Source organism: Chrysemys picta, chromosome 8 (genome assembly GCF_011386835.1).
Source record: "Chrysemys picta bellii isolate R12L10 chromosome 8, ASM1138683v2, whole genome shotgun sequence".
Taxonomy (NCBI): domain Eukaryota; kingdom Metazoa; phylum Chordata; order Testudines; family Emydidae; genus Chrysemys; species Chrysemys picta.
Window position 1 is genome coordinate 28,780,361 of NC_088798.1, and position 26,293 is coordinate 28,806,653.

A 26,293-nucleotide genomic window follows, 5' to 3' on the forward strand; every position below is an offset into this window, starting at 1 on the left:
GATGGCTGCTTTAGATGACAGAAGCTCTCTGGACACAGCTAGGTTAACCACAGCAAAAGAATTGCAGGCACAATGGTAAGTTAAAAATGCAAAGCTGCTTTTCTGATTTTGGAAAATTGCAAAACTACTTGCATTGGGGGGCAGGAGAGGGAAGCTGCCATCTGTTCTACACAAGCTTTTTCTATGATTTCAGGCCTTCCACATTTTGGAGGGCATAACAGTTCTTGTGGTGTCTGATTGGCAAAGGGAGATGTTATTTCAAGCTGTTGGTGGGAAACCTGCAGTTTATGCCACAGAAGTATTCAAACATATTGTGACTGAACAGCACAGCTATGAGTGGTGTGGGCTGGTCATCTACTAAGATGGCCCTGGAAAATACGCCCTTCCCTAAAATACATGTCTAGAACTTCAAGAAAAGTTTGCAGCTATAAGCACAGAGGATTGGCACATGAGGGAACCAACAGGCTGCTGTGTTAGCTTCCACGTGGCTTAGCCTGTTAAGACCGTATGCAAACACGCAGAAATCCACAGTCTTCCTGCTCCCTACCCCTGGCACATTTCTGAACAAAATTTCAAACTGCAGTCATATTTAGGATAAAAGATTTTGTCATCTATGGACTGCATGGACTACATCTAACTGAAATGGACTAGGTTTGTGAATGGAACACATTTCCCCAAACACACAGAGTTCACTGTTTCTAGGTGGCTCCAGAGCAGGCTTTTGAGCAGCAGCAGCACCTTCTGGATCAGCACTCAGAGGAGACAGCCCTGGCTGATCAGGGGCTGGCACAGGTTAATGACCTAGCGCTTTCTCCTGCCCCGCGGTAACCGGACTTTTGCTTCCCAGCTGGGCGAGGAGCTAGGATCCTGGGGCACAGCAAGGTACCCAGTAGGGAGCCTGGGCAGCAGCCGAAGCCAGGAGTCTGGGTGGCAGCCCGGTTTGGAGTGGAGACTGGGCGGCTGCCTGACTGGGAGCTTGGAGTTGGCTTTCTTGTAAATTTTAAGCCTCCAATGGAGCCGTGAAATTGACAAGAATGATAGCCAACAGCCATGTAAGGAATGCAGTGTCTACACATTAATAAAGTGTGTGTCCCATTCCCTTCTAATGGCTGGTCCACATAAAGGAGAACAGCTTACTACTGCTACCAGTTACTCTGCTAGCACAAGTGGCAGAGGTCTGTTCTGTGGATCTAAAGATTTCAACCCTGCTGATCACCCATGTGGGGATCAACATGGTTCCAACATGAGGCTTTTTCCCCTCAGTTTGCTTTATTATAAACTTTAGGAAATGCCACAATTAAGATTGCCAGTGTAACTTTCATTCAACCCCATTGCACACGTACATTATGATACAGTCTTTAATAAAGTGTTCCCATGTACTTAAGTGTATGGAAGTATTCTACATACTTGTATTTAAGTGCTTTAAATATTCTGTACTTACTACTTGTATTTAAGTACATTTAAAGATACTTAAAGTATAAGTAACTTTTTTATCTGTAAGTACTTTTCAAAATAGCTTTTTGAAACAATCACATCCCTCCCAACTGTCTGGGATTCTGGTTGGCCCCCAAAATCCACTGTGCCAGTTTGGGAGATTCAGGCATTGAGTTCCAGCTGCCAGCACTTTTTCTGATAGCTCTGCTGTTCCACCAGCAGGGGGGTAGCAGCCCTGTTCCCATTACTTCTGATTGATCATGCAACTGGCAGCAATGCCCCTCTGCCATGTACATTGGCCAAACTGGACTCTACGCAAAAGAATAAATGGACACAAAGCTGACATCAGGAATCATAACATTCAAAAACCAGTAGGAGAACACTTCAATCTCTCTGGTCTCTCAATAACAGACCTCAAAGTGGCAATTCTTCAAAAAAAAAAAACTTCAAAAACAGACTCCAACATGAAGCTGCAGAACTGGAATTAATTTGCAAACTGGACACCATCAGATTAGGCCTGAATAAAGACTGGGAGTGGCTGGGTCATTACAAAACCTAATTTCCCCAATACTAATTTCTCCCTACTGTTACTCACACCTTCTTGTCAACTGTCTGTAATGGGCCACTCTCTTATAGGGTGACCAGACAGCAAGTGTGAAAAATCGGGACGGGGATGGGGGGTAATAGGAGCCTGTATAAGAAAAAGACCCAAAAATCGGGACTGTCCCTATAAAATCGGGACATCTGGTCACCCTACTCTCTTACCACTTCAAAAGTTATTTTTCCTCCCTTGGTATCCTGCTGTTAATTGATTTATCTTGTTAGACTGACCTAACACTTGGTAAAGCAGCCCCCATCCTTTCATGTATTTATACCTGCTCCTGTATTTTTTACCTCATACATCTGATGAAGTGGGTTCTAGCCCATGAAAGCTTATGCCCACATAAATTTGTTAGTCTCTAAGGTGCCCCAAGGACTCCTCGGGTTTTTTTGTTTTTGTTTTTTAATTTGTCTCAGTTTAACATCATAGCCCAAACGAACGGCTACAGAGATAAACAGAGAGGGAAGTTTCTAGCAGCCAACCTGAGGGGCCCAACTCCAATGGTGCTGCAGAACATACCTCCAGAAAAGAGACTGAGTTAAACACATCTGGTACACGCTCTTGATATGCAGTTCAGCGCCAACCATCCATCTGAGCTGGCCAGGGCACAGCTAAGAGCTAGAATGAGATGGATAAAAGGGACCCCACCTGAACTGGCAGAGGACTAGAGGAGACTCGTATTCCTGGCATACCCAGATATTAACAAATTCTTCCAGGATAAATTAGCAATTGACCAATTCATAGATGCTCATCTGGATTTGGCTTTCAGGTCAGTGAAAGGAGGCCAAGGACACTTCAAGAGGCTGTGGAATTTGCCATTGAAGTTGATTCTTTCCTTGCAGCAGCCCATCAGAAAAGGAATCAGCCTCTAGGAAGATGGACGCTGTCAGTACAGACATGTCTAATATGCATGATGGAAAAGTGGATTCTAATTTGGTTTGTGATGTTTTTAAACAACTGGAAAAAATGTTAAATTTGGTTTGTAGAACAAGGAAAATTGGCAATATTGCAAAAATAAGAGAAGCAGTTCAGTAAATGGTGGTACTATGGAAAATTGTCCACAAAAAGGATTGTTATAAATTTAAGGTTGGCCAGGATGCAGCATCACAGGTGTTTAGTGAAAGTCCTTCACCCAGTACAGAAAATGCGGGACATCAAGCTGAAGGGGTAAAGTTTGGAGGTGTCTCCATGCTTCTGGTGATACACTACAGTACAGCCACAGAAAGGTGTGTGAGATCTTCCTGGAATGGTGCATTTGTGGGATTCCTGTTCCTGAGGGGCCACCCACAGAAGGGGATGTGGGGGAAGAGGTAACAGCAGAGGAGGAGAGGTGACAGAAGAGAGCAGAGAGAAAGTCAGAGGAAGAGCAGGAGCAGAAGAGCAAGAGGGAGTAGGAAAGAGTGAGATAGTGGGAGAAGAGAGAGAACAGGATAGCAAGATGAAGAAGTAGGAGGAGAGAGAACAGGAAAGCCAGGAGGGAAGGAGATAGGGGAGGTGGGGGGACCAAAATCGGGGTAGCCAGGCTCCAGGTGATGACAGTAACAGTCCGGGTGGGGCTTGGTCTCTGACACATTCAGGACGTGAGTGCTGAGGCTCCACTGGCATGTATTGCCTCCTAGGGAGAATAGATGCATCCTGGTTCTGGATGGCATTAACAATACATCAGCTATTCAATTCACTGCCAGAACTAGTCTGTCTAGCGTCTCATTCTGAGCTAAAATGACCTTGTAACGCCATTGTGGATGACATTGCTCATGTGTGCCTCTTTGATCTGTAGATCCCAGTGCCACAGCACCCATTTGAGACCTTTTGGATGCCCCCTTCTGAGCCCTGCTATTTTTCACACCAGGGCCTTATTCTGGATGATAAGGAAGCAGAAACAGTCTTGTATTACCAGAACTGGGCCCGGTTGTGCATTTGGTGGCTCCCTGGGCTCATCTGGAGTTTGGGATGAGATAGGCCTAGATTTTGATGTTGTGTTGCTTGAGGCAGCTATATCCAGGGCACCCTGCCTGTGATATTTCACTTACTGGATCACTGACAGATTGCAGACAAGGAGGGAGCTAGTCGAGGGCAGGATCACAGGGGAAATAGCAGAGGAACAGGATGTTGCAAGGGGCATACCAGAAAGTGATGGTGTTCCAGTGGATGCATGCAGGGTAATGTCGGGTCTTGCATTTGGGGTCTGTGGTGATGTTGCAGATGTGCCAGGTTGGGCTGGGAGATGAAGGTGAGGTAGTGGAGATTTCAGATAAGGCGGTGAGGCAATGTGCAAGATGTTGTTGGTGAGGTGCTCCAATTCAGTGCTGATAGGGGGGCTTGTTCTTTAGGGACTGGGATGCATCACCTGGTGATGTGTTACACAGGAAATAGAAATCTACAGACTGTGAAAAACTTTCTTTGAGTGATGTGGACCACTATCGGATGCCCTGCAGTGCACTATCTGAAGACCCACACTGGAGTGACAAGTGGCAATATGTAAGACTTATGCTTCTCTTGACCTGCTTTCCTGGGACAGGGAGAGAGAAGTGGGATAGGGTGTGGGAGAGAGGTGAAGGGGATTAATGGGAAATGGAATTATGGTGCTTCTTTGTTGCTGTGGTTCCTCTCTGGACAGTAGGACAGGTGACAGTGGAGTCTGTGACTACAACATGGCTATTGCAATAAATGACCTATAAAGTGCATGTGTCCAGTCCATGCGTTGCAGTGTCCTCATCTGTCCTATTGCTCACACTTACAACGTTGCTGGTGACGCACCCCGGTGGTGTCAAACTCCTCACACCCATCATGGTCAGGGCAGTGAGGGTAGCCTCTGCCAACCTGTTTTCCTGGGAGCTGGGCCACTCACGCTTCCTTCCCTTTTGGCCCCACTTTCCTAATGCAATAGCCTGCATGCCTACTTTTGCCTGCTGCTTCTTCTTAATGTCTTTGGTTCCCCGCCCATGACATCCCAGGGCGTGGAAGCTTCAGCCCTAAGCTTCCCCAAAACCTGTCCCTAGCAACTGAGCTTGTGTTTGCAGCACCCATCAAGACATTGACTGAGGTAGTCATAAATGCATTTATGGCCTCACAGTGTTGGTTGTTTGCTTTAATCTTTTTTAAAAGATGTAATTCCCTTTTACATATAGTTCTCCATGCTTATTGTTCAATACATTTTGGTTGCTATTTCAAAACCTTATCTTCTCCCTTAACCTTCACATTTTTTCATGTATTTTCCTTTACTCCTTCTGTAAATACTTTGCAATGGCATATTTTATCCCCTGCTGTATACACCCTCTTTTCAACCTGACCCTAACTCACTCCCAGTTACTTTAACTGACATGGAGGAAAAAAACCACCAGAAGCCACCAGAATTTTGTGTATGCTACAGCTCCAATTGGTGCTACCACCAGTGAAGCTCAACCACTGGTTGCACAAATGCGATTTTCCCCCAGAACAATTCCCTACCGTACACGCAACCTGAATGTTGGCTTTTTCCATTACTGACCCCCAACTGGACCAGCCATTTGTCAGTTAACCCAAAATGAAATTCCCAAGGTCAGTTCTTATTAAAGTATCGAAGCAGCTTGTCCCAGAGCATCAGCTGAGTCTGCTAGCACTGAGACATAACAGTTATAAATAACTCTGGGACAAGTATTTAGAATCCGTAGCTAGAATTAGCACAAGACTGCAGGGCCCATCAAGCCAATGAGAGACATTGTATCTCTTATAAATAAATATTTGTTTAGTAGTAGTTTGTCATATTTTAATTCAATAGTTATATCTCTTATGTAAGTATTATTTCAGTGATTTTATCATGTTCTTCCCAAGTTCACATTGTAATTTTGTTTGTGTTTGCAATTATTTTCATTGCCTTTCCTAGGCTCCAGGAAATTTTAGTATTTATTAACATATATCATTGCTGGGGGGAGGGGAGGGCGGGGATTATTGGAAGAAAATCTTTGGCATATTAGCAATCTATCCACCCACCTCCTTTACTGGGACAGGTACAGATAATGTAGTTTTCACAGGTAGGAAATGAGCTTCTTACCTGAGCCTCACCACCCATGGCGGAAGCCAAAGTCTGAGTCCTACTGCTCAGGGCTGAAGCCCTTGGGGTTTGGCCCCGGGCAGTGGGGCTTGGTCTTTGGTTTTGGCCCTGGGACCCAGCAAGTCTAACACCAGCCCTGGCGACCCCATGAAAACAGGGTTACAACCCACTTTGGGTCCCGACCCACAGTTTGAAAACCACTGTAATACAACAATGAAGAAAACTGCCCATGCACTTCTGATCAGTTTAAAGTACTATTGGCAACCATAGTTTGTGCTGCATATCATAGCTTAAAGGCTGTAGTTAGCTAGTCAAATTGCCATTTCTGGTTGCAAAGCCTAGAAAGACTTTCACAGGGCTCAACTGTTGTAGAATCTGTGTCAGGACCAAAATTACCTAGCACTATGCCAGTATTTTTTAAAAAGTCAACATCTGTTGAATGTAAAGAAGAAAATTCTAGACGGTCTTGGGGCCACCAAAGGACTCCATTCCACTCCATACCTCCATTTCTTACCCTTAAGTATCACTGCTTACCCAGAAACCACTTGCCCTTGATACACAGGTGAGAGTTAAGATATTTTCTCTGGAGAGATGGAGTAAAGCTGACAGAGTGGTCAGGAATTCCTAGCATGAATGAGAGGCCTGATTTTCTCATTTACACCAGCAGTAATTAGGAGTAACTCCAGTGAAGCCATTTGAGTTACATTACTGTAAAAACAGGTCACATGACAGGAAAAACAGGCTGGAGAACTCTGGTCTGGGCCCTCTTGACTCCTTTCTCCACTATCCCCACATACTTAGTGATCCTGCAATGCTGCTCTCTATGCTAGCAGAAGCAGCATAGTACAAGTAACTTTTGTGTGTAAATCAATAAATGTACTTCAAAATTTCAAGGCAATCCTTGAGGGGCCATCTCATATGCAAGAAAGGTGAAGAAGAGAGCGATTGTATGGTGCCACCGTAGCTCAGAGAATTTGTCCTCCAGTTACTCTGCAGTTTGAGATTAAAGAAGAGAACTCTAAGGGTGAAATACTGTCCAGAGCATAAAGCCTGAAAGTTCAGGTTCTATGCAGATGGAATGTGGAAAGGTAAAATTCACCTCCCCAAACCATAACCAGGGTCTGAGATTGCTGCTACGCAGCAACCCTCCCAGCCGCTATTCTAGTCTTTGGACAGTAAAAGCAGCTGCAGCCCTATGAACTAGTTGCACAGGGTCCTGGGGTCACTGGATCTGCACAAACACAGTTCCACAGTCCCTCAGTTCTGTCCTGTGCTGGCCTTGTACGGGTTAGTATGGAGACTAGTTTTGTGATATGTGAGGCATGTACAGGCCTCCCTGCATGGCTGCTCAGCCAGCCAATCCCCAGCACAACCCCTATGAGGGGGTAAGTGGTGTGGAGGGCCAACACAAGACCGTCTAGTTTAAACTAACGGTTAATTTCACCTAAGTGGAAATACAATAAGACCTCCATGTGTAGGCCTTAAGATTTAACAGCCCAAATAAATCTAAGTAAAAAGATTTTGGTCATCACAGGAGCCAAGTACAGCTGTAATGGTTAAAGAGACGTTATGTGTAACCTTTTACATTTTCAAAAATGCTTGCTGAACACATTACAAGATGACATGTAAGTATATTTGTTTTCCTTTTGATATACAGTGGAATACCAAGCTGTGAAATTTTAATAAAGCTGTGAAAAATATCTCTAGGTCTGGGAGTGTTCGTTTCACCATCACAATAATTAAGACTCTTGGCACAATTTAGTTCCTTTCAGATAAAAATAATTATTTAAAATTTGTGCTGATTCTCTCATATTAGCAAAAATAAATAGTATTTTAAAAAATTGAGAATATGGGGGCGGGTCAATCATGCAAAAAAGGCTGTTGTGCCCACAATGGCCTACAATTAATTTAAAAAAAATCATGTTGAGCAAATAGCTAAATGCAAAACAATGAGTATATACTAGAAAATACAGAATAGGGAGCATGCTCATACCACTGACTTCCATTTGAGAATATGACAGTTATGTGAATGTTGTCAAAACAGAAAGCTTTGAAAAATCAAGACAATGTGGAATATATGTGCGGCTATGAGGGTTGGCGTGACTGCCTGATTATAAATTACATATTAATAATACTTTACATTCAGGAACTGCCTTTCATCTGATGATCTCAATGTTCTTTGCAAGATGAGTAGTTACTAATATCTCTATTTACACAAGGGTATAGTGAAGCACACAAAGGTTAAGCGAACAGCCTATAGTCACGCACAAAGTTAAGTGTCATTGTAATTGGAGAACTCAAGAGTTCTGACTCCCAGTCTCCAACACATACCCCGGCCAATACTGTTTTAATAAAAAGAACAGGAGTACTTGTGGCACCTTAGAGACTAACAAATTCATTAGAGCATAAGCTTTCGTGGGCTACAGCCCACTTCTTCGGTTGCAGCCGAAGAAGTGGGCTGTAGCCCATGAAAGCTTATGCTCTAATAAATTTGTTAGTCTCTAAGGTGCCACAAGTACTCCTGTTCTTTTTGCGGACACAGACTAACACAGCTGCTACTCTGAAAACTGTTTTAATAGTAACTCTCACCTCACAGCCATTTACTATATTTGGCACTTGGGCAGAATTCTCTGGCACACTGCTGTCCACACTCACTCACCTGAATCTACAGGCTCCACAACTACTGTCACAAGTATCATCAGAATTATTAATTCAAAACCAAACCATGTATTGACAAGATGGCAACTTTAAAAGAGCCACAAGTTAGTGCACGGAAGCATATATTTTTATTCATATTTATTTCTATGCTATCTTTTTTATATTGCTATTTTAGATGCTTTGACATGTAAAGCAACAAGGCCCTCGCCCTAAGGAGCTTACAATCTACTATTTCCCCATTAAATACTTAGCTTATAGTTAAGAGTTTTTAAACTTGAAGGTGCCTTATAAAAGCTAAATAATGAATCCTCACCCACCCTCTGCTGGGAGGCAAGTAAGTAAGTAAAAATTATCTCCATTTTAAGATGTGGAAACTCCAACAATGTGATGTTGTGCAACAAGCCCAGATCACATTGTACGTCTAGAATGTGTTGGCCTGGCTTCCCAGCCTGTGCTCAGCCTATCTCTGATGACATCTGCCTCTCAAACCACTTCAAAGGGAAACTGACACACGCTATTTAAAAGCATTAGCTGTTCTTTATGAAACCAGCAAGACAGGCACTTCCACGCCATTTAAACAATAAAGGCTGCGCGCTTGGGGCCAGCCAGGGACACCGCGCACGCGCCGGCCCAAACAGGGCCATCCCCCCACAGGGGACGGCAGGCGCAGCGAAGAGAGACGGACGCGAGCGAGCGTGCGCGCGACCCGTGCCGTCCCCAGCGCGGAGCGGGGCGCACCCTCTGCGCTCCCTCCCGTAGCCCACCTCGCCTGACGCAGGCGCACACAGTTTTGCGAGTTCTATTTTTATCGCGGTCTCGCCGAAGAAACGCTCGTTCTCGCCCCACTCGCACTGCGCAAGCGCACAAACCAGTTGCTGGTTGGTCGGAGAAGAGACAAGTGAGTCCCGCTGCACGCTGCCTTCTCTACCCCCGCGGACTCTCGCTTCCGGCCCCTACCTATGCTGGGACTGTGCCTCCCGTTTGCGCAGGCGCAGTTAGAGGGTCTAGTGGCGGCCCCGGAAGGAAAATGTCTGGCCCGGGCAGCATGGCTAGCGGAGCGGCGGGCTCGGCCGAGGGGCCCGGACCCGTGGACGGGGCGCGGGCCCCGGAGCAGGCCCTGTTCCCGCCGGGATTCAGCGTGTCCGAGATCAAGAACAAGCAGCGGCGCCATTTCATGTTCCTGCGCTGGAAGCAGCAGCAGAGGAAGGTGGGAGGCCGGGGGCGCTCAGGTGCCCTGCCAGGCCTGCGTGCGGGGAGCCCCTTGCTGACCGGGCTCCGCCCGTCCCTCCCCGCCACCCCTTGGGCTGCCTGCGGGGGTCAGAGCTTTGCCCGCCCGGGGGGCGTGTTGCAGTTGCTTGTATTGCAGCACGTGGGCTAGGACCCGCTGGGCTCGGTGCTGTGCAAACAGTCGGGAAGACAGCCCCTGCCCGGAGTAAGGCAAGAAACCGTGCAGCCGCAGACACCCAGGGCAGCACCGGAAACAACGTTTCAAAGGGGGGGGGGGGAAGCTTCCCAGTTTTGGCTCTGTCACTGAGTGCATCAATAAAATACTTCCCAGCAAATGGTTTTGAAGCTAAAGTCACTCCTCTCTGTGAAGGGGCCGCGGATGGACCCAGTGTAGAGAGGGGATTCCTGTGCTAAGGCCAGCAGTGTGACAGGTATATGCAGAGCTGCCTTTAACCTACTGTTCCCGGCTAACCAATCAGATGTCTGTCTTATTCAGGAGAAATTGGCAAATAAGAAAAAACGGAGAAAGGAGAGAGAAGCCCTTGGAGATAAGGTAAAAGAAAGTTATTCATAGTGTCCCGTGTGTTACTATTTGTGTCTGTAAAACATTATACATGGTATAATATTCATATCCCTTTTAAAATAAAAAAAAATAAGTTTAGTATTATAACTTTTGCAGTTTGATACCTGGAATTATTTCTCTAAACATGCTCTAACAAACTGGGGATAGTGGATGCTTTATAATTTTGTAGCCAGACCATTTGTGATCACAGTGCTGTTCACATCTATCTTTTGAGATGCCGTGAGTATTGGTTAGAATCTAAAAGAGCCATTGTTTAATATTCTGTTGAATTGTGGTATGACTCTGGGCAATAATTTCTCAGGTGGCTCAGTCAAATGAACTGTAAAACTGGGAAAAATCAGGGCCGTCCTGAAAATAGGTTCTAGCCATTTGACAGAATCACTATACAACACTGTGTCTCAACAGCAGTCCTGGGTAAACTGACTATAAATACTTATTTATACTAACTGTGAATAAATTGTATTTTGCTTGTTGCTGAAACCTAGTGACACATGAGGGGGAGGGGAGTCTCCACCGTTGCAATGTTTACAAGGAGCTGGAGACATTACTTGTACATTCCTGCACTAATGCACTCTGTATCTAATGCTGCTTTGAGTGAAACAGCCTAACGCTGTGTGATCTTAATCAACTTTACAGCGGATGCTGTGGGTAAAATATTTTGCAGCAGGGACATGGTGCTTTTCTTTCACAGCTACTGGCTGAAGCCTGGAAAGAATGGTGGGGAAGAAAAAAACAGGCTGACACAGAAAGAAGAAACGGGGAACATAATGGGGAACAATCATTTCCTATGAACTTGGAAACTAAGTGGGTTGAATATTGTAGCCATGTGTTCTGCTCCATATATTGCCTCTCTAGTATTAAACTAATGATCTCCTTTCAGAATTAAGGTGATGGTATCACTGATGTACAAACAAAGTAAGGCCTCGTCCACACCTAAAATTGAGGTTGATTTAGCTACCTTGGTTGGGGTATGAAAAATCCACATCTGTAAGCAATGTAACTATGCCGACTTAACCTCCAGTGTTGATGCAGTTAGGTCAACAGAAGAATGGCTCTGTTTTTTTTTTAAATAATGAAGATATCCTATCTCCTAGAAGTGGAAGGGACCTTGAAAGGTCATTGAGTCCAGCCCCCTGCCTTCGCTAGCAGGACCAAGTACTGATTTTGCCCCAGATCCCTAAGTGGCCCCTTCAAGGACTGAACTCACAAGCCTGGGTTTAGCAGGCCAATGCTCAAACCACTGAGCTATCCCTGCCCCCCTTTTCCATTGGTGTAGGCTGTGTCTGTACTATGGGTTTATGCCAGCATAGCTATGACAACATATCTATGCCAGTATAGTCTCTGTAGTGTAGACAAAGAGCACAGCTTGTTCTAGATTCTCAACCTTTTTCTTTCTGAGGCCCCATCAACATGTTATAAAAACTGCAAGCTCCACCTGTGCCACAACAATTGTTTTTCTGCATATAAAAGCCAGGGCTGGTGTTGTGGGGTAGCAAGCAGGGCACTTGCCCAGGGCACCATGCCACAGGGAGCACCACAAAGCTAAGTTGCTCAGACTTCAGCTTTAGCCCCAAGTGCTGGGGCTCTGGGCTTCTGCCCTGGGCCCCAGTGAGTCTAACACCGGCCCTGCTTGGCAGATCCACTGAAACCTGATTGCGCCCCTGCCCCCCCCCCAATGTGGTCTCAGACCCCTGGTTGAGAACTGCTGTCTTACAGTATCTTCCAGCTTTTAAAGAATTATTACTAAAAACTGACATAAAATACATTACAGAATAATTGAGTCACTCATTTGAATGTGGAATTGAGCTCATTATTTGACTCAGGGCTTGTCTACTTAGCATGGCAAAATGTGCCAGAAGGGTGTGATTTGTAAGAAATTATGTTAATGTGAACTAGGTTCCTTTAGAGCATGCCAGCAGGGTTTACGCAAGGTAGTTAGAGCACAACATATTAAAGCACTTAACAAATCACATCCCTCTAGTGTGCTTTGCCAGCTCCATGTAGCCAAGCCCTCAGTATCAAAGTACAAATAATGCCTTACATTTTATTTTTTTAAAGGGGATTATTGTTGTAATTTATTGTGTTCTTAATAAACTACTTTATATTAAAGGCACCACCAAAGCCTGTACCGAAGACAATTGAAAATCAGAGAGTTTATGATGAAACAACTGTAGATCCTAATGATGAAGAGGTAAATGTATAATCCCTACATATGTGTTAAACTATGATTTCCTCCAAAATGTGCTTTAACTAAAAAAGGACTGATTATAAACTATGAATATTTATTTTCCACTCTTGTGTTAGGGCATTTATGAATTGATAATGCTGCAGATGATGTCATCCCTTTATCATTTAATTTAAGATAATTTCCCATTGCTGAATAACTTCTTATCAAGCTTGTCCATCATCTTATCTCCCATTGTATTATACATTGTTAAAAGCACAGATACAGAATGGGACAGATTGACTAAACAATACAGTATAGGCCAGAACTTGGACCCATATAGAATTTTGCTATTGACTTTAATGGCACCAGAATTTAAGCCAAAGTGGACAATTATTTTTAGAAATAAAAAACTGTGTGTTTTCCCTAGAAGTTTTTTAATTCGCCATATTTTTTGTTCCCAGGTTGCTTTTGATGAATCTACCGATGAGTTTGCACCATACTTCAATAGACAGACAGTTCCCAAGATTCTTATCACAACATCAGATAGACCTCGTGGGGTAAAATACATTTATAAAATTTAAGTGTAATCTTTAAATTTTTGTGAATCACTTTATGGGGGGTCTGAAAGACTTGGGCAGCTGATTATGGAATAGAGGTTTTCATTTCATGCTTGATGGTGCAACTGGAGTCCAGAAGTGACTTAAGCAACGATCCCTTTGTTGGTAATGGGCAGGGAAACGTCTTAATTGTCGAGTAAGTGGTTCTTCTGTGTCAGGATAGATGTACATTGGCAGTGCAGCATCAGGAAATGTTTACTGCCACTGTCTTAAGCTTTATCTCTTAATTTGATGAATAAGAGACTTCAGTCTGTAGACTTTTAAATGTAATGCCTTTCACAAGCCCTCTACATTTGCACAGTCTTAAAAGAACACCTCCAAATTGAAAATTGCATCTCTATCTGCATTTTTTCTTCTGTTGGTTTACTTGGTTTATAGTCTGTTCCTTCCCTTTGATCTCAATCCTGCAATGAGCTCTTCATGGGTAGAACCCTGTGCCAACACAGCTTTTTATTGCAGGATTGGTGATTTTTGCACAGAGCATAGAAGAACAAAAACCACTTTTTAAAATTAGGAAAATGAGATTTGTAAAACCTCAACTTGTCAAGGGACTTGGGCATGTGTCGTATTTGAAACTACTTTTAACTTTTTTTTTTTAAGTGATTTATTTGCAAGCTGACTGTGTCCCTTTAATGTTCTGTTACTGTATTAAAAACATGAGTGCTAGTACTTAATATTAGAATTTTTCCACTTTACTGTGTTTGAGGAATAATGGAATCTCTTAAAAAAAAAATATTTTCTGCATTTTTTGAGTGTCAACACAGAGAGTGCTCTCCAAAATGGAGGAAGCTACTGTCCTTGCCCCCGGGAGTTTATTTTCTAAGTAGAAGATGGACAATACAGTTCAGACCTGGAATGCAGCAGAATATCAGACATGTTTTTCTCTAGTGACTGTGTAGTGTTTTCAATGTACAACGCTTTGCTTTGTGTTAACATTAGTAAAGTTAATGGAAGAAATGTTTAAGAAAAACACGGTACAGTAAAAGCTTTGTTACCTGGCATGTTGAGGGAATGGGGGGTGCCGGTTAGTCAAAAATTACGGTTAACTAAGAGTTATACTTTCCAATGGAATACGAATTTTCAAAGAATTAGAATACAATAAAACAAATAAACTATAAAATAGTACTCACCAATCCCGTAGTAGTACTGCATTGCAGAGTGGTTGGTTTCTTGAAGCACTTAGGTGTATACAGGTAAAGTTTTCTATTCAGTAGGTTATCTTATGACACCACATATCACTGTGGGCTGCGCGCATCACGTACACCCAGATCACGAAAAATACACTTAACACTAAAACTATACTGAATCATCAAAGATTAAATTATGTTTAGAAGACACTTCAGGATCTTGCAGTGCCTCAGGGTCGTCATCATCAAAATCAATTATTGTAGATGTAGAAGATATAGGAGATTGGGCTGAATCTGTAATGACCTTATGACACACCCTGGAAGCTGCTTTTTTTGAATAAATCCCTATCTGCTCGCTTACTTGTCTTCTGCCTCTTTTGCATAAAAGTAGAGTGCAGAATGTGCAATTGCATAACCTCCTGAGCAGTATACTAGTCCCGGTTACTTGATTAAAGATTTGAATTGGGAAATATCAGAAATGCTAGGTAATAGAGTTTTCTGATTGATAAAGTGCCAGATAACACAACTTTTACTGTATTTGATGAAGGGGTAGCTTGATACACTTAAAGGAGGAGGCAGTTGTATGAAATGTAACCCTTTTTATGATCTTTACAATATACCCAACAATTGAGAGATTGCAATCAAGGCTTTCTATTGTGCAGAGAACAGTGAGATTCTGTGAACAGCTGTCTACTATCATACCTAACTCACATGTTTACTATCGAAGAGGACTGGCTCTGAAAAGAATTATCCCACAGTGCATCTCAAGAGACTTCACAGATCTGATTGTTATTAATGAAGATCGCAAAATACCAAGTATCCTTCATATACAAGAGGGAGTTTCTTCATAGAGTTATCTGTATTATATGATGAAGATATTAGTACGCTAATTCTGAACAAAGTTAAGAAGAAAATAATTGGGCTATGTAAGTCTCCAAGATCTCTTTCAGATCCTTTATGCTTTTGTCTTCACTTCACTGTCAACTTCAAGTTGATGTAGTGCAATTTTTCACTGTCTCTAGAAGTTAAGAACCAGTATTTCTACTTTTCTACAGGCCAAATATGAAACTAAAGGCCATTTTTGGCTCTGTCTCAAACTGTAACTTAAAACCGTATAAATACAAAGTTACCAGAACAATAACATGCTACTCTGATATCTGCATGCCTCACAGCGCAGGTGCCATAATATGGTTCCATATTGGTATTAGATGTGGCCACATCCTTATATGTATTGTTTTTATGTTTGATCATAATGGCATCAATTTAGCTCTTTAAATGGAGGGATATTCTTGGTGAATAGGTAAAGAAATGCTGACTGTATCCGATATACTGGCATTGTATGTATGGCTTGGATTTTTTATCAACAAGTGACTCACTCTTATTTTTCTGAGACCACTTAGTGCATGAGTACACATTCTTATTGCACTACATTTAAGCAGTTTAATCAGCTGCTGGATTTTGTTAATATATGTAAACTTTCATTAAGTTATGTTTATAGTGATCTATAGCAAAATAGAAAATGAACAAACAAATAGAACATAATGTGTTCTGGTTAACTATTTGACAAAGTTTTAATGATACTTAGTATATTAATACATTTTCTATAGTGTCTTTGTGTAAGTATGGAGATTTTAGTAATATGAGACCCTGTTACAGCATTCCCAAGCTCCATTATTGCTGAGAAGAGGGTAGGTATGGCTGTCTTATATATGAAATATAGGTTGTGCAAATTAGAAGAGTTCTAATATAATGTTGACTGTTTCTGTGGAACTCAACACAGGTTTCTATATAAATCACTTTTGTTGTATTCTGTTTAAATTGCATTCTGAACTTCATATATATACCAGCTTTTCTTAACTCTCTGAAACAGATGGACTTGTTTTAAGTCATTTGCCTGATGGTCCAACTGCTCATTTTAGAATGAGCAGTGTTCGTCTGCGTAAAGAAATAAAGGTGAGGTTTATTATTCCCCTCAATAACAGCAAAAAACTAATAAATGCATGATCCAAATTGCTTAGTGGTATACATTTTTTCTTTCACATTTTCTTAACTTTTGTCTACAGAGGAAACTGTTCAGACATGCATGATGTTCAGTTGGTTTCATAAAGATGGTGATGTTGTACTGTTTTTGAGGCAAGGAGGACCAGTAACACTATTTTCTAGTTTGACTTCTATTGCCTCTGCTGTGTAAGACTTTTACCCAACAATTCCTGCAGTGGATTGATTGCTTTGTTTTTATCTCGGATACATTTTTGCACTCATTGCAATAGCATTATATAAAATCAGTTGTATACCAACTCCAAAAGTCTCAGTTCTCCACTTTGTGTAGATACTCTTACTTTGTTTTTTATACAGTGCCATCACTAATGTATAGGAATTTTGATGGTGTACTGGAAATACTGAACTCTTGTTTAGCCCCAACTAGTCTAAAAGCACTGTGCTCTTTTTTTAATGCACTTTAACAATGAAGGAACTGAAATGACCTTTAGTCAATCTAGCGTCATTAAAAGTTGGCCTGGATGGATGGATGAAAGGGTAGCTTTGGAAGCAATTAGACTTGAATGTCCACAGAGACTTTCAAGATTTTTGTGATGGATGAACTGATTTTTTTGGGTAGTGGAATACCTTTCAGTATATTAGTGAGGGGGAAATATAGAATGAATAACTATCATTCTCTTCACGTTTATTCAAGAAATTTGGTTTTTTTTTAACAATGAATTAGTAGAATTTTGAGGTCCTTAAATGTTGCCAACTGATGCTGCACTACATATATATGTTCTTTATGGCATTTAACATGGGGAGTTAATAGATCTTTTGGCCTTAACCTTCTTCCTCTCTCTTTTATATTAGTTCAAAATTCTGTCTTTGAATATGTATCTTTGAAAATGTTTTTTGTATTTATCTTATCCTCCCTACCTTGTTACTTTCATTCCAGCGAAAAGGAAAGGAGCCCACAGAACATCAACCTGAAGTAATCCTGAATAACTTTACAACACGACTGGGCCATTCCATTGGTCGCATGTTTGCCTCTCTCTTCCCACATGATCCTCAGTTCATTGGAAGACAAGTAGCTACGTTTCACAATCAGCGAGACTATATCTTTTTTAGATTTCATAGGTAATCTTTTCTCAAATTTTGCAAGAGGCTAAGAAAAACTGCATTCCTGTAGCATCCCACCCTAATATTTTCCCCTTTGGCTTTGAAGGTACATCTTCAAGAGTGAAAAGAAAGTGGGAATTCAAGAGCTTGGGCCACGATTTACCTTAAAGCTGAGGTCTCTTCAAAAAGGAACCTTTGATTCCAAATTTGGAGAGTATGAATGGATTCACAAGGTATGTTTTTCAGTAATGATATCAGGATGGGCACTTAAAATTTTGGCATTCTGAAACATAACCACAAACATCAGCCTGAAAGAAAAGTAGTAAATGACATTTAAAGAATGGACATGGCTAACTGAAACTTCATTTAGAGTTTTTAAAGAAATATAGCAGAACCTTTCTAACTTGCATATTGGAAAATAAGTGATTAATAAAAAAAAGCAAGGATAACGAGTACTGATATACCCCAATCAGTTATTCGTAAAGTCTAGTTGAACTTTAGCATAATTGGTAGTATACAAGTGTTCTGTGGTAGAACTTGTAAAGTCTTACTGAGACATTATTACTGTGGACTTGCTACTGGCTTGCTGGTAAAGTTGATTAGAGCTGTTTCTGTTTGCAAATGAGTAGAATAATCATAATGTGCAAATAAGTGAGGCTTGATTGTGTGCATAAATATCTCAAGTCAAACTGACTTTTTAAATTATTTTAAACAAAATGGGAGTGATAGAATAAATAGGTAGTATTAAACCACTTCACTAGTCATTTTTTGCCATGGAGTTGTAGCACTTGGCTTCCAAGTTTAGAAACATTAGGCAGCATGCAAAGCTACAAGAGGAAAAAGCTCTGGTACACTTTGATCACTGAGTACATGGTAGATGTAGTTACTTTTTAAAACAGAAATGAAAGAACCATATTCACCTTTATAATGTGTGCGTCAGCACATCTATGAGCCATCTATGTGATCTTGATAATGCCACACCTAAAAATGGAACACTCTGCTCTTCATCTCCCCCACTGCTAATCCTGGCAGGCTGAATCCAAGAACTAGTTAAAGTATATTGCAGCTGCAGTGCCACTTGGAAGATACATACCACCTTTCCCCTCCTACTATAGTTTTGTTTTAAAATACGTATTTTCCCATTTCTTTAGTGTCTGCTACTGTGACATTTAACAGCAAATTTTATAGTGAATATCTTTTCTTTAAATTTCAGCACCGTGAAATGGACACAAGTAGAAGAAAATTCCACTTATAATGATCATCTAGTCCTACCTAATTGATAGGAGTGCAGAACTTTCTTGCATTTTTCTGTAACTAAATTGAGTCTGGCTTTGGTCCTGTCATCTCAAATTCGTTGTTAAACAATGTTGCTCATCACTGAGCAATGTTATCTGCACAGGCAAGCAGACTACAGACATCTTCAAACTTTCTACAATAGATGTTTTGAAACACGCTTGGTGTCATCTTCAGCGTTCCCGCTAGTCCTCAATGCTGTCTCCTAAAGCAGTGCTACTGCCTCTAAGGGTATGTCTGTGAAGCAGCTGGGAAGCATGCTCCCAGTGCTGGTAGACAAACATGTACTAACTCTGCTTGAGCTGGCATGCTAAAAGCAGCAGTGTGGCTGTGGGGGTGGCATGGGCTAGCCACCTGCGTACAAACCTGCCTGATCCCCTGGGAACTTACTCAGATGGCTAGCCTGAGCTGGGGCTCATGCCACCCCCAGCTACACTTCTGTTTTTAGCACTCTAGTATGAGTAGAGCTAAGGCATGTTTGTCAACCTGCACTGGGAAGCATGCTATAGAATGCTGAGTAGACCTATCCTTTGATTCAAAACTGGCAAAGTTTCCTAGAATGTGAGTAGCAGCTGCCAGTAGGTTGAACAGTAGAGACTGTATCATGACTACCCCCAATGCCTTAGTAACAAAGCTGTTTGGGAGTACCATGGTTGGTTGTGCTCGAAGGTAAGTAGACACAGACTCTACTGTCAGTTAGAATAGGTCAGACGCAAACAATGTTGCCCTGTTTCTGTAAATTGTGCTGTATCATTGCCGTAACAGCTCTACTTCTACTGTTCCAAGAACTGTATTTCATAACCAGATTAGCTGTACTTGAAGAAAGACCTTATTGTGAGAGGTGGAGTATGAAGGAAAAGATATCTGCCCAGAGACACGTATAGTCTCTTACTAAGACAGCTCAGCGTTAAAACACAGGGTTCCAAAAATGAAGCAAGTGTGTATATGTAGCTGTATCTTAACTTGATTAAATGCACACACTGTCGGAAAGGCAGCTTCTTCCATTTGAGTAATTTGCCTCTTGGTGCAAATACAGCCCTAATCTGGGTGCTAAACAGCTATCTAATAGCTGGCTAGTTGTTTAACAAATTGGTAGTCAAAGACCACTTTGTAGACAAACGCTTTAAATCAGCTAAATGGGTGTGAGGAATTGGGCTGTAGTTTCCAAGTGGGACTTTTGTAACTAATCAATCGGTCTTATTTTGCTTTTAAGAACAAGTAACATGAAAATTATGAAGATACTTTATCTTGGGTAGAAAAGAGCAATGGTTTTTCTCTACTGCAAGTAATGAGCAAAACAAAAATCTTCACTGGCTTCAGCATCTGAGCACCAACTTTGTATGGGCATGGATGATGTACTTCTGAAGAAATTTAGTGGTTTGGCTTCAATTGGAATTGTTACAGGCTAGTGATGTGGAATACCCACAATATTTGAAGTCTCAAATCTGAGTTTGCTTTAGTAAATATACACCTAAAATAACTTTGGAGAAGTATCAGAGTCACAATATTGAAACAGTCCTGCAGTAATTCCAAAAACAGATTAAGTCAAAACATTTTTATTTTTTGCTTGGTATGTAAAACTGATTCCCTCATGAAGTAGAAGTTATTGCAACTAGCACACAGTTCATTTGGAGAGGTAGATGGTAAGAGGTTTGACAACAGTAGCGATTTACACAGTTAACTTGGCACATTGTTAAGGCTAAGCTTTTGTACAGACTTCAAACCAAGGCACTCCTTGAGTCACATTCTCTCCACACAGAGCAGCGTGAAAAGGTGTTAGAAGATCTGAAAGACACACACACACACAAAAAAAAAGTGGTTAGAAAAAAGTAATGAAAATCTATATGTATGCTTGATGAAAGTACTCCCAAGTATATCTTTTATTATAGATGACACCAGAGACAAGTAGGTATAAATTAGTTTACCTTCACAGGTAGCTCATGGGACAAAGGGTGGTTTTCATTGCCATCACTCTCAGAAGTTTATATACTGTAAATTCTCCCAGGTAGGATGTTATACAGCAGGGACTAAATGCAGAATCCAACTTGTACAAGTGAATAGGGGGCTCATTCTCCTGGGAGCTGAATCTATTAAACTGAGTGGTCTGAACTGGTTGACCAGAGAAAATAAATTATTCTACAGCAACAATAGTTGCAAACTCTCTCTTCTAAACACCACCTCCACTTGGAGATACCCAGACTATGTACTGGGTGAGAGGTGGTAGCTACTGCCTCTGAGTGTTGCTAACGTTTCTGGCTCATCCTAAAAAAAAAAAAAAAAAAGTAGGGCTCTCCCCATAAAGTTTGCTGTTTGGGGAGGTTACAGGAAAAGAAACCTCTTTTACAGGTAGAATGCCTAAACTGTTGTCCTAAGGACTTCTGCTTGTGATGTCAGCAGAAACAGATGTTTCAGTCCCACCCCAAGTTCTGATAGTAGGAGCTGAGACTTGGAAATAAAATTAAAATTCTTATTACAAGGAAGGGGTAGGGTTTTTTTTGAGTGGAGTAGGAAAAGGAATTGATTACCACTGCATCTTAATTCTTGGGTGTGGGTCTCAGGAAAAGCTTAGTGTAGAGCAGAATCTTACACTGCCAGAATCCATGCTCTACCTCAGTGGTTCTCAAACTTTTGTACTGGTGACCCCTTTCACATAGCAAGCCTCTGAGTACGACCCCCCCCCTTAGAAATTAAAAACACTTTTTTATATATTTAACACCATTATAAATGCTGGAGGTGAAGCAGGGTTTGGGGTGGGGGCTGACAGCTTGCAATCCCCCATGTAATAACCTCATGACTCCCTGAGGGGTCACAACCCCCCGTTTGAAAACCCCTGCTCTACCTGCTTCATGGACAAAAGACTTTAGGACTGGCAAATAGGATATTGTTCACTAGCACTAAATTCTTTTATTTGGTGAGGAAATGAGCAGTATATTTTAGTTGAAAAGTTTACTGAAAAGTCAGAACTTTTTAAAAATATACTCCATAATGAATGTTGTATACATTTTAAATGAATGACCTGATGACCACTTATTTTATCAGGGCTGGAAGGGACCTCAGGAGGTCATCTAGTCCAACCCCCTGCTCAAAGCAGGACCAATCCCCAGACAGATTTTTTTCCAAGATCCCTAAACGGCCCCCTCAAGGATTGAACTCACAACCCTGGGTTTAGCAGGCCAATGCTCAAACCACTGAGCAACTTGTATCATTTTTTATAGTTTAAAAACTTACCACTGAAAGAGACCAAGATAGTTCACCAAATTACAAAAATGAACAGACTTTCTGGGGTCTGAATGGATTTGTACTTGAAGACACTCCTGTCAGTAGGGGATCATGTTGTGCATTCTGCAGACAGAACTGCTTCAAGTCTGCTGCGGCTTGAGAAACCTAGTCATAAAGTAAATTTTAAATTAGCATTCACAGCAAATACTTTATCTTGTATGTAATGTTTTTTGTAGTGTATGGAGTGTGCTGTTTTCAGTACAGCTAGATTTTATTACACACAACGCTTGCATTTTAGTTTTTGTTCAGAAAAACTATAGCATTCAGTAATACTCCATTTTAAGGGAGTTGGTCTTGTCTTCAGATACTAAGTGCACAGTTCAGCATATCTTTGAAAATCAGCTCTTGGCTACTATACATACAGGTTCCTCAAGCAGAAGTAGCATTTAACACACTATGGGTAATTTTTACAAGACATGCAATCATACACCAATGTCTGCCACCTAATGCAAGCCCCAAGACAGTTTTACTTTATACTTTTTCTAAGGGCTTGTCATCACTATGGGTTAGCTCAAGTGTTGACCCTAACCCAGCTCCTGCGCACAGACAAGTCTCTAGCTTCAGAAAAGTGGTGCTTTTAACTTGAGGTGGCTGATTTGGCAGCGTATAGGTTGAAGCTCAGGTGTTGCTAAGACTAGTAAAGGAGTGGGGACTCAACTACTCCATGCTGCTAATCCAATCCTATTGTGCTGCTCTAATGTTTTGCAGTGTGATAACTCCTCTCCTTTGAATAAGTGTGAACTTGATAACTTAAGTTAACATTGAAGTCAAGCCTTAAGAATAACAAGAGATAAGATGTTATACCATTTTGTATAAATACATTGCTAAAGGAATCTATATATGCCCTCAAGAATGTGAAAAATCCACCCACTGTATGTTAAAATTTTCAGTTCCAAACTAAGCAACGTGATGATCTTAGAAGTGGTATTTATCTGTATTATAGTTGTAGACAGAGGACTCAGAGTGGGGTGACAACGTGGAGGTCACTGTGCAAACTCTTCAGACACAGTACCCTCCCCAAAAGAGGGTAAGCATTTGAATTAAGTGGGAGTAGTGGCTGAAAACAAAGCCAAATTTACTCTGGCCAAACCTTCCAGTATCTGGGCATTGACATATTTTATCTGGACCTCAGGTGACCAGCTGTCCTGATTTTATAGGGACAGTCCCAATATTTGGGGCTTTGTCTTATAAGGCACCTATTACCCCCTACCCCATCCTGATATTTCACATGTGCTGTCTGGTCACCCTATCTGGACCAAAGCAAGCAGGGAAAAGCCTTCTGCCACTCAGGTGAAGAATTTTAAATAAGTGGTTTTCAACCAGGAGTATTGCAGAGGTCTTCCAGGAGGTATATCAACTATATGCCTAGTTTTACAACAGGGTACAGAAAAAGCTAGTGAAATCAGTACAAATTTCATACAATGACTTATATAAATGTTCTCTATGCTATACACAAATGTAAGTACAATATATTCAATTTATAATTCTATTGGAAAAATGAGAAAGTATGCAAATTTTCAGTACTAGTGTGCTGTGACACTTTTGTATTTTTGTGTCTGATTTTGTAAGCAACTAGATTTTAAGTGAGGTGAAACGGGTTTGTAAGACAAATCAGACTCCGGTAGTCTGGAAAGGTTGAGAATCACTGTTTTAAATCATCCTTGATGCTGTGTCATGCTTAATTAACATGTCTGCAAGTCCACCACCAAATAAATTTAAAAAAAAAAACAACCCTCTCTAACTGTACACATTTGTTAAGCTTTCCCCATGAAATAAGAATAGCCCTCATTTTTGAGAAAAAACAATTATGGCTGTATGCCCTGACACCCCACCTCAGATAAACTAACATTATTCTCCCATTCCTCTCCACCAGGAAAACATTCTCGTGATGAGACAACACATGGAGAGCACTATTTTTTTTTTACAAAAGGTTGTAGGTACATGAAAACATAGCAGGCGATTTCTCCCCAATTACTTATTTTGAAAGGAGATCTGCAAACTGTAGCTTGCCAATTTGACACAAGGCCTATCCTAGCCTGAAAGTCCACAGATGATGCGCACTCAGCATAAGCGAGGGCTCTAGGAACGTCTCCATTTTATATCTGAATAATCAAAACGGGTGAGAGGCCTGCAACAGCCTAGGCCGGGACAGTCAATAGGCGGACCGTGGGCCAAACACAGATCAGTTGGAACGGGCCCGGGCTTTTATTATTTTCTCTGCAGTTTGGCTCTTGACCGAAGCTAATTGACTATCCCAGGCCTAGGCTGAGCGAGTCCTTTCCAGAGAGGTGGCGGGGGGAAGAGACTCCGCACCGCAGGACACCTTAAGTTACGGGTCCCGGGGGGAAGGTGCCCAGCTGGTGCAATCCCGCCCGCTCAGGCAGCAGCATTTCAGGCAGGCAGGCGGCAGCTCCGCCCTGCAGCACAGCGCACCCCGGGATTAGGAAGTGAGCGGCTGGGGCGTGCTCAGCCTGCGGCCGCTGTGACCACCCCCGAGTTGCCCGGCACAGCAGCCCTGCGCGTGGGGCGAGTCTGGCCCCACGAACGAGAACGGCCTGTAGCGCCGACCCGCCCGCGGCCCGTCCCTGCGCTGCGGGGCCCCGGGCGGGTTCGGGGCAGGGCACGCGCAGACAGCCGGGCGCAGGGGCCGGGGGGGTGGGGGGGCGGGAGCCCTCCGGTAACGGGGGCCGCCAGCCGCCCCAGGGGAGGGGGCCGGTGGGCGGGGCGGGGCGGGCGGCAGCTCTGCCCCTCAGGCGCGGGGTCTGGGCGCGGCACCGGCGGCCCGGCCGGGCGCCCCACGGCCTCTCCCACCTTTACGCGGCTTACGCTGGCCTCCAGGCGCAGCTGCTGCACCACCTTCTTCATGGCCGCCACGCTGGAGGAGCCCGACATGGCGCGCGGGGAGCGGCTGGGCTCGGGCTGCGGAGCCAGGCGCTGCTCGGAACTTTAGCACGAAGTTTCCGGCGCTTCCCAAACTGCCCCCGGCGCCTGCGCAACCGCCGCCCTGACTGGAGGGCGGCGCGCCCGGGCCGGCCTGAGGGGGCGGTGTGACCGCGCGCAGCGCCTCGCCGCAGCGGGGCTGCCCCAGCCAGGCTCTGGGGCGGCGGAGCCTAAGGGAAATAACGCCACTGTCACGATACAGCCCCATAGGTGTCCCGATAGCGGCGTAGCTCCCTAGGTCCTTCTATCGTGGCCATACCCCCGGTCCCAGGCCCAACCCAGCGCCAGGTGTCCCGGGGTCGGGGTTCAGCGCCTCCGCTGGATTTGCTCCGGCCCCTGGAACAAATGGCGAGAAGGCGTCAGTGAAGGTAATCGTGGCTCCTTAGTGACCCTCTGCTCGCCCGGCGGTGTTTGAAAAGGGACCGTTACCCAGGAAACCCTTCCCTCGGCCCGGGCAAGGCAGTGCCGTTAGCGCAGGGTAAATACAAGAACTCAAACTGAACAAGACACATACAAGATAAGAAGGAAACTTGCGGCTCTGTGGCACCTGCTCGCCAACGATCCCAAAGTGCTTCCTAGATCTACTAATGAAGGGAGCCTCCCACCCTACTCACCTTTGGGGTAACAGCCCATTTTACAAACGGGGAAGGAAAAGCTGCAACTTGCCTAAGAAGAGATCACGCAAGCCTGTGGCAAAGTCGGCCAAAAACCGCAATCTCCTTCCCTCACTATATTTGAACCAGCAGAAGAACATGGTTCCTAGGAGTGCCCCTCTGGCACTAGTGACTTACTTCTGCTTGGTTCGAGTTCATGTACTGCTTAAACTGGCTTATCCTTTCACCAACACGGGTTTAATAAAAAATCTTATCTCACCTACCCTGCCTCTAGGATGGTGAATAGTTAGTTCTACAAGTATACATTAGTATACAGTTTTGTATTAGGGTTTTCATGGATTTTGAGTATTTGATTTATAATTCAATATTTCTGAGAAAAATAAAGTGAATAGTAAAACAAAGGTTTCAGAGTAGCAGCTGTGTTAGTCTGTATCCGCAAAAAGAACAGGAGTACTTGTGGCACCTTAGAGACTAACAAATTTATTAGAGCATAAGCATCCGAAGAAGTGGGCTGTAGTCCACGAAAGCTTATGCTCTAATAAATTTGTTAGTCTCTAAGGTGCCACAAGTACTCCTGTTCTTTTTTAGTAAAACAAAGTTTCAATCCCTGGCATATAATGTTCA

The 26,293-nt window shown here is 42.9% G+C and overlaps 3 protein-coding genes across 3 annotated transcripts in view; 2 read left to right on the top strand and 1 right to left on the bottom strand.

The window, feature by feature from the left end:
- The first annotated feature begins 9,609 nt into the window (after positions 1–9,609).
- On the top strand, positions 9,610–18,995 carry RPF1 (ribosome production factor 1 homolog). Its single transcript, XM_005294446.5, has 9 exons — positions 9,610–9,930; positions 10,447–10,503; positions 12,644–12,724; positions 13,162–13,257; positions 15,107–15,260; positions 16,315–16,397; positions 17,380–17,561; positions 17,650–17,776; positions 18,757–18,995. The coding sequence occupies exons 1-9, from the start codon at positions 9,751–9,753 to the stop codon at positions 18,796–18,798; spliced, it is 1,002 nt and encodes a 333-aa protein (XP_005294503.1). The 5' UTR covers positions 9,610–9,750; the 3' UTR covers positions 18,799–18,995.
- A 1,381-nt stretch (positions 18,996–20,376) lies between these two features.
- GNG5 (G protein subunit gamma 5) lies at positions 20,377–25,133 on the bottom strand. The gene is made up of 3 exons (XM_005294445.4): positions 24,927–25,133; positions 22,065–22,220; positions 20,377–20,621 (listed from the first exon to the last, which is right to left on the bottom strand). Exons 1-2 carry the CDS (start codon positions 25,005–25,007, stop codon positions 22,095–22,097), a joined length of 207 nt encoding a protein of 68 aa, XP_005294502.1. The 5' UTR covers positions 25,008–25,133; the 3' UTR covers positions 20,377–20,621; positions 22,065–22,094.
- Positions 25,134–25,281: 148 nt separating this feature from the next.
- Positions 25,282–26,293, top strand: part of SPATA1 (spermatogenesis associated 1) — a 36,974-nt gene continuing 35,962 nt past the window's right edge. Inside the window, exon 1 of the mRNA XM_005294447.4 lies at positions 25,282–25,423. The gene's annotated coding sequence lies outside the window, so the exon portion shown is untranslated. The remainder of the gene's footprint in view (positions 25,424–26,293) is intronic.

Bases quoted from the DNA above. Each gene is read 5' to 3' on its own strand.
- GNG5 (XM_005294445.4), bottom strand. From the start codon at position 25,007: ATGTCGGGCTCCTCCAGCGTGGCGGCCATGAAGAAGGTGGTGCAGCAG. The intron at 22,221-24,926 runs GTGGGAGAGGCC...CTTTATGACTAG, and splicing joins CCAGCGTAAGCCGCGTAAAG to GTTTCTCAAGCCGCAGCAGA.
- RPF1 (XM_005294446.5), top strand. From the start codon at position 9,751: ATGTCTGGCCCGGGCAGCATGGCTAGCGGAGCGGCGGGCTCGGCCGAG. The intron at 13,258-15,106 runs GTAAAATACATT...TCTATTGTGCAG, and splicing joins CATCAGATAGACCTCGTGGG to AGAACAGTGAGATTCTGTGA. The intron at 17,562-17,649 runs GTAATCTTTTCT...TTGGCTTTGAAG, and splicing joins ATCTTTTTTAGATTTCATAG to GTACATCTTCAAGAGTGAAA.